Below are 11,025 nucleotides of genomic sequence, written 5' to 3'. Positions count from 1 at the left end.
TACCCCTCAGTGTCGCATGTAGCGACTTTAACAACACTACTTGTTAACCCATGCAAAGAGTTTTAAGTTAGAGTGTCCAAGAGTAAATTTTATGTGTGGAATATTAAGGGATAATGGTCCGCTATAGCATGTAGAGTACTTGACAACCTACCAAATCTGACTAACTCTAGACCATCTAGCCTCCTTAGCTACTATCATGTATGGTTATAGGGATGTAACAGGAACTTGGGATGCTCAACCATGGCTACTTCTAATATTGAGAGATGTATAAACATGATCTAGCCAGGGCCAATATAAAATTAGGGTGGAGCATTTTGATATCCAAAATTGTAACAATTATAAAAAATTCTCAAAGTTTAAAGATTTTCATAAACTTAATAAGAGGTTCTAAGACCATATTAATGATTCTTCATTATGTCAATTTTACAATCCCTATTCATAAACTCACTTAATGTGGATTCAGGAGATAATATCTTGTTATTGTAAGAGATAATATCTTGCTATTGTAAGAAATGCCAAAGGGAAAAGGTAATCCCTTAACCTTTACAATGTAAATGTGTCATTATTAGTTCTCATCTTCATGATGGATCTTCATGATGGTAGGGAATAAGTGACTTTGGAAAAAAAACACACACAGATACATACTACCCCTCAATGTGGCATAGTACATCGCCATAGTCATGAAATTTCTATCCTCGACTATTGCCATTGTCAGGAAGCTTTTGTCCTTGACTATCACTAATATAGCCACATAACTTTTACTAATTTTTCATCACTGCCCTAGCCAGGGATGTGCTTTTTCCTCTCTTTAATCTATTCATCAACATCCCCGCCGCACAGATATATTTATACAGCAAGCTTGTAGATATACACCTTAATTATCAAAGTCATGGTGGTGAGCGACCTATGTTTCTTAAGCTTGCAAGCCTAGCTATGGCGGAGAGATTCTATAAAGCAGGAGCAAGAGGAAGGCAAGGAGTCTTCTTACACGGGCATAGGAACGGAACATTCTCGGCATAGAAAGAAAGCCGAGTGGAGGTACAAGGGAGTATTGGAGCTACTTCAAGGGAGGCATTAGGCACCTCTTCATCTTCAAGAGAAATAGCATGTCTCAGGCTAGGGCTTTGGATTGGTCCATTGGTTGGTATGAACCCCATGGCCCTAGCTTTAGCAGCGACCATAGCTTCGCCGTGCCTTGATACCATGTTGATCCAAGGAGAAAGAGAGAGACACAATACACCAACAATAGCTCCCAAAAGTGTATGGAATATACACTATAGAAAGATATATATAGGTTGAAGCCTAGGGTTAGGTAGGTACGCTATATATAGGTTGAAGCCTAGGGTTACGTAGGTACGCTATATATAGCATCAACATCCATCATATTTAGATTATCAGTCTTGAGATCTATCTTCATTGCATGTGTACCCTTGTTTCACATACACATAAACTCTATCTTAATGTCTTTATAGATTGTAATCTAAGCTTCCTCATAGAGCACACAAGTGTGAAGACTTGCATGTGATCTTGGTTTTGTATTTACTTTATTCTCCATAGCCTATCTTGCTCAATCTTGTTCTCTACAAAAATCATGCTATTTGTGTTAACACACATGTTTTACTTTTTTACAATATATTAAATAGGCAAGAATCTTTAGCAAGGCATTGTGTGTTAAATAGGACTATATAAATAGCTCACCTTGTAGTTTATATATCCCTAAGTGCTTGACCACCACCATTATTAGGAAATAAAGGAGAGCTAGGTAAAACCAACTACACCTTCTAGAATTTGAAAATAAAGGTAAGCTTGCCTTCATACTGGGTACCAATTTTGGATCCACAAGATGTAATACAAGCATTTTTGCTAGACCTTGCCATTGAAATAGCTTGGAGGCGAAGGGTTGCGGACCCTCAACATTGTTAATGATTTTATTATAGCACTTCATCATGTATTCAAAACTTTAGAAGCTTAGCTGATTCTAAGAAACAAGTATGATACCGCTAGTTAGACAAGGATTTAAAACCTTGGGAAAATCAACTTGCCTCTAAGAAGCTTTCTAATGGAGAAGCAACCAACGGGGTAATTTATCACAAGAATTTAGAACCTACACTATCAACTAGGGGAGATTGATATCATGACGATGGCCTATGATCTTGTACACATGTGCATAAGGGTCATGTGTGCACATCTTGAATAAAAAGAAGTCAAGGTGATGGCACCAACACGTGTACTCTCATAAGAAACCTTATTTTCGAACTTTTTGAAGAGACTATTTTATGCATGTTCTAGACTCAAACAACACAAGGGATCCAAAAAGCTTATGTTGGATGTTGTAGAAGAAGCTCCGGGACACGGACACACAGGCACGAACAAGGACGAACTTGAGAGAGTGAGAGTCTGTCATGTATAGCCCGCACTTGGATGCCATGTGGACATAGCTGTACAAGCAAGTGAGGACCTAGAGCATTGTGATATCCAACATTGTAACAATTATAAAAAAAAACTCAAGGTTTAAAGATTTTCATAAACTGATTAATAAGAGGTTCTAAGACCATATCAATGAGTGTTCCTTATCAATGTCAATTTTACAATCCCTATTCATAAACTCACCTAACGTGGATTTAGGACATAATATCTTGTTATTGCAAGAGATAATATCTTGTTATTGTAAGAAATGGCAAAGGGAAAAGGTAATCCCTCAACCGTTACAATGGAAATATGTCATGAGTAGTCCTCATCTTCATGATTGTAGTAGGGAATAAGTGGCTCTGCAGCAAGACAAGCTTTTACTTTGGGAAAAACAAAACAACACAGAGATCCATACTACGCCTCAATGTGTCATGTAGTAGCAACTTTAACACTGGTTGTAAGCCCACGCAAAGATGTCATTCTCAATGTCAAAGATAACTTGGTTGTTGTGCAAGCTAACAGACCCAATGACCATGGTAGCAGGTGTGTCACCTGGCTGCTTTTGAAGAAAAGGCCAACACATGCGGGGATTTCCATTGTTGGAGGTATAGGCAAGTCCACTTGCGTCATTGCTTAATGTAAAAAGCGAACCATCTGCAAAGACAAAAGAGATTGCAGGCAAGGCGATGGCTGTAGGGTAATCCCAGCATGTGTCAAGACCAGGTGGCCCTGGGGTGGCACTTGGGTCCCAATTTCCAAGCAGAGGCTGCATGGCTGTTCTCCATGCATCCCTGAAGAGTATGTATGCTGCTGTGTCTATGATGGAGAGCATGTCAGACGAGTCAACAATTACACCGCCCGACTGGTCATTGGGGTTGATGTCGAACGTCCCAGCTGGGACACCTACAGTTTGGCCTGCCACCAAAATATCCACTATATCTAGGTAATAGAACACGGCATATCCATCTTCTAGCAATTCGTTCTCGTAGTATTGGACCGCTGTGGCACATCAAAAGAATTCCAATGTTAGGAAAAAGGTAAATTCTAAGGGTATAGCATGCAGATCCCGTCGTATATACATCATAGCTAGTATCGATTGCGAGAACGTGGGATTGGGAAAAACAACTTACATGGATATGCCCCATCGCCAAACTCGAGCCAGCCAGAGTTGGGCGGAGAGCCGATCGATGCGAAGCAGAAGGAGAAAACGGCTGGGAAATCTTGGAGGCCGACGTAGAACTGCTCTGTCCATGACAAGCTCCGCCCATAGCCTAGACCGAGAATCCCAGACGAGTCAGTGCCCACACCGGCTACATTATTCACACCGCAGCCAAACCCTACGTTCTGTATGCTGACGACACTTGGGGGGCTGGTGGACGCGTCCCAAAAGGTGAACTGCTCTCTACAGATAGATCCAGCAGACGTGGTTCCATCACCATAGCTAGTAGCATAGAAGCAGTGGCCTGCGTCGGCACCTTGTCCGATGTTGACATTTTGGACGAGGTTGCAGTAATCGTCGCCTTGGACTTGAAGGGAGAAGGTGGTGGACTGGGCAGGGTCGTAAACGGGAAAGGCTTCTGGGTAGCATGGGTTGCAGGGCTTGCATTGGATCCAGGGAAGGTCACTGCCGGTGTCCACCAGCATGAGAATGGATTGGGAGGTGCCGGTGCCCGGAGCAACGCCCAGGCTCAGCTCCACGTAGTATTCCGAGACCGAGCCGCCCCTCGTGTAGGCGGTGGTCACTTGGCCATACGGGTCGTAGTTCGACTCGACGTGGGCGCTGTCATGATGCTGATCATGCGATGATGATGATGATGATCTGTTGAAGCGCCGGGCCAACCTCTCCATTCTCAGCCGTGACACACACGCATCGTCGCAGTTGGCTGGGCGGAGGGGAGAATGCTGGTCGAACACGTGATTCACGCCCATCCTTGGAAACCTCCTAGCTGAACCTCCACCACCTCCTGAGCTGTTGCTCCGCCCAAGCGCCATATCTAGAGGGGCAGCAGCTCTGGGCTTAATCAATGGCTTCCTCCCATCGGCTGTGGACATGTACTGCGCACTCATCATCAACAAGAAGCAGAGCATTATAAGACGGAGGAGCTGCAAGCTGTGATCGGTAGGAGCCATGGTAGAGCTAATATCTTCTTCTAAATCAGTAAATGGAGCCCTTAATATACCCTACTTATAAGTACTTAATGCGGTTAAAAACGACCTTACGTCGTTATATTTATGAACGGCCACGGCTTGAATATATATATATATATATAGCTGCACACACCAGGGTATAAAGTATCGAGCAGAGCATATGCGCGCGGACCCTTATTTAATCTGTGCTCTAAATATTTTATGCTGTCAAGACCTTGTTCATATCTCCAGATTCCAGCAGCTTCGTAACATTGCTTAACACATGCTAGCATTGCTTAACACTCTGCCGGCCAATGAACAACATGTACCCAACGAGGGAGCGCCTTCCTTATCATTAGACTCCTCTAGTTTTTGGCCTGCCCATAGCAAAGGCCTTAGTGGTGGGTATGAGGGGTTGCCTTGCTGCCCCCCAGCCTGCCAGGTGGGCCTGTGCATGGTCATTACGTGGGCCTGTGCATGGTCATTATGCCACGTGTGCAGGTTAATGAGGCTACAAGTGCTTCTCTACATCTTAGCATGTGGGCCTTGGCGTATGTAGTGTGAGATGTAGGGTTTCGGCTAGGTATGTTGAGTGGCTCTCGGTGCGCCAATTTTGCGTGTGTGGACCTTAGAGGTCGTGTAGTGCGGCGCCCTTGGTGTGTGGGCCATACTTGGCCTGCTGGAAGCTTCACCTTCTACAAGTGGTGCTACAGGTGTTGTGCCTTTTATTACGTGGGCCATGGTTTGTGACCCATGTTTGGTACATTTCGAGTGTGTGGTTGTAGGGTCTTGGTGGGCGGCGCATACACTAAGTAAGGGTATGATCTCTACACATCCTCTGCTGGCTGCTTTATGTGGAGATGAGTTGCTCACATACATTCCACTTGCAGAGGTGATTCTCCCTTGGACTTGCTAGTTCATTGCATAACATTTTATGGGTGTGTGACGGCTGTGCGCCGCCTGTGCAGAGCTTTGGCTTGTGCTTGTAGGTATGTGGCATCGTCTTTGTGCAGACTATTATTTTGTGGTTGTGATGGGTTGTTGTATGTTGTATAAGAGAGGGAAAGTGAGAGAGGAAGACCTACAGGTACGCGGGTCCCTGCATATCTGTGTTAATGCTAAATGGGAGAGAGAGAGAGAGAGAGAGAGAGAGAGAGAGAGAGAGCTCTGCATGCTTTGGAGGGATTGAGATACTATATGAGTGAGAGAGCAAGCCCTGCACACTCATTTTAATGCACACTCATTTTAATGTTGTATGAGAGAGAGAAAGAGAGAGGGAGTGAGAGAGAGAGAAATAGAGTTGCATGCTTGCATGACCTGCATGCTTTTGCATGCATGTGTCATGTGTGCAGTGTGTGATTAGGTGAATGCATGCAGTGCCTGCAAACTTTTATTAATGTTGTATGAGTGAGACAGATAGATAGAGAGAGAGGTGCATGCTTTGCATTAGCTCTACACATGCATGCATGTGTTTTCATTATGTGGCGTGTATGAATGTGGTCACATGTGTATGAATGTGTTCACATGTGTATGAATTTTTTGACTTCTTTTATATTTTACTGATGCGCAGGATGTTTTGAGTGCATGTGAACGGGTTTTTTACTTGTGCGGTGGAGCTGTCGTTGCTTTTCAGCCTACTACATGTTGGTGATGTTCGCAACAGTGAAGGAATCAGGTCACTACTGTGTTAGATCTCAATTGGCATCTTTTGCTTTGAGCCTTGCGTGGTGGGCTAGTCCCCAAAGGTACCTACGCCTTGTACATGTGCTTTGTCTTATTTATGGGTTTGACCACTTGGCATGTTTCAACTGTCACCTACTTTTCAAGTTTACCTACTTTGAAAAGTGAAACCTTGGGTTTTGTTATGACAGTGTGCAGCGTTACGTTGGTCTCAGTCTTTTGAACTTTTGGTATTCTCTTGTTGTGATGTTTATATCAAAGCTCTTACATTGTAATTGCATCTATCAGGAGCTCGTTTGTGAAAGACCTGTCAATATTTGAAATACAGTTTAGGTTTCTTTATGTATCTTGTTGTGACCTAAACCGTCTTGTGCTCAAGCCAACAGTGTTGAAGTAAACCAACAGTAGAGTTTGTTGTGATATTCTACTGCTAGAATAATCATAGTTGAACTTGTTGTGATGTTTTGCTGTGAAGTCAATGTGTAAATAATTGTTTTTGGGATATTTTATCATTTTTTGGTCCTAAAGCTTTTATAGTAGAGTTTTGTGTAATAGCTTGTTGTGATGTTATTGTCTGAAGCTGTGCTATTATGATTTTTTAAAAGGAAATTAGTAGTGGAGCTTGTTGCGATATGTGTTGAAGTATTGCTATTGTGCATTTTCCTAATGGTTTGCTGCCGAAGTTATTACAGCGCAATTTGTTGCAATAGCTTGTGGTGAAGTTCTTGTGTGAAGTTGCAGAGCTATTGTGATTGCTTTAAAGCAAGTCAGCGGTGTAGCATATTGACATTAGACTTGTTGCTTTTTTTAGGGGTGTAGACAAAAGGTTTTAGGTTAGGGAGAGTGTATCTTGCAACTCTAGCTTTAGTGATTGTTTTTCCTTCGATATGTTGCATGAAAATGATGCAGAGAGCATGGATATTGAGCAAGGTAGTTAGCATCTTGTTGCTTTTTGAATCGTTAATTGTGTTGCATCTTATAGAGCTCAACAAGATTATTGATAACGATTGTGCCACCTCGTCGATAAGCCCAAGGTCAGCGCCAAGGACCTCATTGCTTTTGGGCTTATCTTCACTGCCTAAGCTGTGTAAGCATAGTTAAGCTCAAAGTTCTATTGCCAGGGCTCTTTTTACACTGCAAAATCAGAAGCCATAGCAAGGTTACTTCTTGTAGCTTGCATTTTGCCTATTATTACTTTATGAAGTTCGACTACTCTGGGTTTTAGATTAGACTCAAGTTTATAGCTCGCTTTGTTTAAATGTACTCTTTAAGTCATGCTAACATTTAGTGTTGCTTTTCAATCTTGATTTCACAGTTGGCACATCCTCAACTCCAACTAAGGCCAGAACTAAAACCTACAGCCCTACATTTTTTGTTGATTTACCTCTTCCTGAGGCAAAACCTAACCTTTCTTTAGTGCCATTTTCCCATGCTGCACCACCTCTATTGCTTATTTCATAATTTATAGAAAGCAACTCTCGCTTTGTTTTTGAAGAGAATATGCTAAACTGCTATGGCATGTATAAGCAAAACACTCAAGAAGCTAAGTATACTCGCTACTTTAGGCTTGACCTTGTAGACAAGGCTAGTGTAGACACTATCATGCTCATAATACTAGATCTCTATATCTCCCACTAAATAGATAAGCTTTGGGTAGGTGACTATATTAGAGTTAAAGGTGCATCAGTAAAGCATAAAAATAAAGTTGATAGGGGAACGTCTTTAATTTCATTGCACTTAGATGCTACCAATTTAATTATCAAAGTTGAGTCTTTTGATGTCCACCTGACCTTTTTCCTTGAGGCCAAGATTAGGCCTTTCTTAGAGGCTCAAGCATTGCACTCCAATGTGTTGGAGCTCTATATATGGCTCACTCTACCTAACTTGGTCTCACCTATATATATGTATCTTGTCCTCAATATGAATCAGTCTTTGGGAGCGTACATGATGTGTCTCTTGTCTCGTCTCTTTCTCTCTACATTTCAACATGGTATCAGAGCATCTATAAGGGAAGCATCTATGTCTTCTTGTTAAATTCATGATTATAATTTCATGTCTTACAAGATTGTTCTTTGATTATGTGTTGTCTACATGATTTTATAGCTTAACTTGTTGTAATTAGAGTTGTTTCTTAATCGCGTCCTTAAAACCAAAACCTATTGTGTAGATTGTATTGTGCAGGTGCGTAGATTGTATTGTGCTGGTGAATCCTATCAAAAAAGTTTGTCAAATGGAGTTGTGAGTCAAAAGTTATGACAGTTCAGGCAAACTGCATCTGTAACGGCAAAACAGGTTCTTTGAATAAACAAACAGGTTCTTTGAATAAGCAAATAGGTTCTTTGTGTGAGCACACAGGTTTCGTCTTCGTCAAGCGTCTTTGTGAGCACACAGGTTCCGTCTTCTTCAAGCGTGTTTAGCAAACCGCCAAATCTAGCTTCTTCGTCAAGCGTCTTTAGCAAACCGCAAAATCTAGCTTCTTCATCAAGCGTCTCTTATTATTTTGCTATTTTTAGCAAAATGACCAATCTAGCTTTTTCATCAAGCGTCTATCAATGAATCTTGTGTCCCACGTCTCGCTATTTTGAGGACTCTTTTCTTATTGACGTCTCTTATCTCTTGCGGTTGTCCTTGTCTATGGTGTGCAGATTTTGTGATTTTATCTTATACGTCTTCTTGCAGATAGATATGGCTATGACTGTTCTCGTCAATGGTTTTCCTTCTGGCCAACGTTCTATTCCTTCTTTTCAAGGCCAAGGGTTTCCCGGTTGGAAAGCAAAGATGCTGTTAATTCTTGAAGGTGATGAGCTCTCAGATGTTGTTATTGGCGATTCTCTATGTCCGTCTCAGCCTACTATTCCGGATTCTGACAACGTTCTTATCACGGAAGACCCTGTTTTTGATGCATGGCGTCTTGCTTATATGGATTGGTAGAGGCGTGATAAAGCAGCTCATCTCGGTACATTCTTTCTGCTCTTAGTGATTCTCTCATGCTTGATGTGTATGACTTTCCTACTTCCCATGACGTATGGGAGTATCTTATAGCAAATTTTCAGAAAAAGTCTGTTACAGAAACACTTTATTTGAGAGGTTTGCTTTCAAAGTTACAGTATGAAGTTGGTACTGCTATGACGGGGCATATTGATTCTTTCAAATCTATTATTAATCAACTTGCTGCTGCGGGTGATCCTGTTCCACGAAAGCAACTTATTACAATTCTTCTTGATACGATAAAGGATCCGTCTTATGACAACATTGTTACCATTCTTTCTAACAAGGACGGTCTTGATTTTGACCAAACTTGCATATCTCTGATTTAGTATTCTCAACGTCAACAACGACGTAGCATTGGTCATGATGCAACTATGTTTTCACAACAAGAGGAGCCTGAGTCACAACAGTTGGAACGCGCCTTTTATGTGTGAGGGCGTCCTTTTCAACGAGGCAACCGTAGAGGTGGTCATCGTGGTGGTAGTTTCTCTCGTCTCAAATTTCCTAACAAGCATTGTTCTTACTGCAATAGGAATGGTCATACTGAAGATGACTGTTGGGCACGTCAATATGATGAAGAACACAACATTACCACAAAACAACCACGTTTATCTAGAGATTCTTCTTCTTGTGATTATTGTGAAAAATCTGATCATCCCTCTTCCATGTGCTTTAAGCGTCGATTTGATGTAAATCGAAATCGAGCATATGCAACCGAGCATCATGATAATGTTGTGCCTGAAACAAGTTGTGTTTTATGTTCAGTTCCCCCAGACAGAATACTTCATGTACGTGATGGTTCACTTTTCATTATTGATTCTGGTGCTACAGGAAATATGACATATGAATCTAAGTGGCTACATAACTATCATTCTTTACCTGTTAAGCGTGTTGTTTATCTTGCTGATGATACAACTTGCCAAGTCAAGGGCATTGGAGATTTATATCTTGGCACCTTATCTTCTTCAACTCGAGTTTTACGATGGGTTTTACATGTTCCATAACTTCAACGTAATCTTCTTTCAGTTGCAAGACTTGTTGATCTTGGTTTGTTTGTTGGATTCGACCACACCAAATACCGCATTGAGAAAGATGGACAGATTATTGCAACTGCTTCTCGTAATGGCAATTTGTTTGAGCTCTCTCTTAATGATGCTATAGCAAATGTTGTCACTGCTCCAGGTGATCATGATTGCAAGATATGGCATCATCGCTTTGTTCATGCTGATTTCTCAAAGCTTCTTGATCTTCATCGTCAAGGTCTTGTACGCGGCATGGATCTTAAAGCTCGTCCTCATATGGGAATCTGTGAGTTTTGTGCTCTTGGCAAACACAATCGTAAACCCTTTCCTCTCTCGAATTTAGTTCATTCTCATGATTTGTTGGATCTTGTTCATATCGACATTTGTGGACCTTTGCCTCCATCGAGAACACAACATCGTTATTTCATCAGGTTTATTGATGATTACTCACGGTATACAGTTGTTTTCTTGCTTCGACAAAAATCTGAGGTGTTATCTATTTTTAAGCAATTTCACAAGGCTGTCGAACTTCAAACTAGTCATCGCCTCAAGAAACTTCGCAGCGATAATGGTGGAGAATATGTGTCTCGTGAGTTTGAGAGTTATTGTACGGACCATGGTATTCATCATGAACATACTATTCCATATTCACCTCAACAGAACGGTGTTGCTGAACGTAAGAATCGTACTATTATCAATGCTATACAATGTATGCTGATTCATTCTGGGTTATCTCGTGTTTTCTGGAGTGAAGCTCTCTTGACAGTAGTCTTTGTTCAGAATCATCTTCCTACTACTG

The 11,025-nt window shown here is 41.6% G+C and overlaps 1 protein-coding gene across 2 annotated transcripts; it reads right to left on the bottom strand.

The window, feature by feature from the left end:
• Positions 1–2,604: 2,604 nt before the first annotated feature.
• On the bottom strand, positions 2,605–4,618 carry LOC147607541 (protein ASPARTIC PROTEASE IN GUARD CELL 2-like). Of its 2 annotated transcripts, none has more exons than XM_086790659.1 (2): positions 3,540–4,618; positions 2,605–3,324 (listed from the first exon to the last, which is right to left on the bottom strand). In XM_086790659.1, the coding sequence occupies exons 1-2, from the start codon at positions 4,537–4,539 to the stop codon at positions 2,855–2,857; spliced, it is 1,470 nt and encodes a 489-aa protein (XP_086646785.1). In that variant the 5' UTR covers positions 4,540–4,618; the 3' UTR covers positions 2,605–2,854. The 2 variants fall into 2 exon arrangements, with proteins under 2 accessions (XP_086646785.1, XP_086646784.1); XM_086790658.1 differs by having other exon boundaries at positions 2,607–3,408.
• Positions 4,619–11,025: the final 6,407 nt, after the last annotated feature.

This window comes from Cibotium barometz, chromosome 55 (genome assembly GCF_041138505.1).
Source record: "Cibotium barometz isolate CiBa-2024 chromosome 55, ASM4113850v1, whole genome shotgun sequence".
NCBI lineage: Eukaryota > Viridiplantae > Streptophyta > Polypodiopsida > Cyatheales > Cibotiaceae > Cibotium > Cibotium barometz.
The sequence above is the reverse complement of the archived record's forward strand: the minus strand, read 5'-3'. Positions and strand labels throughout refer to the sequence as shown.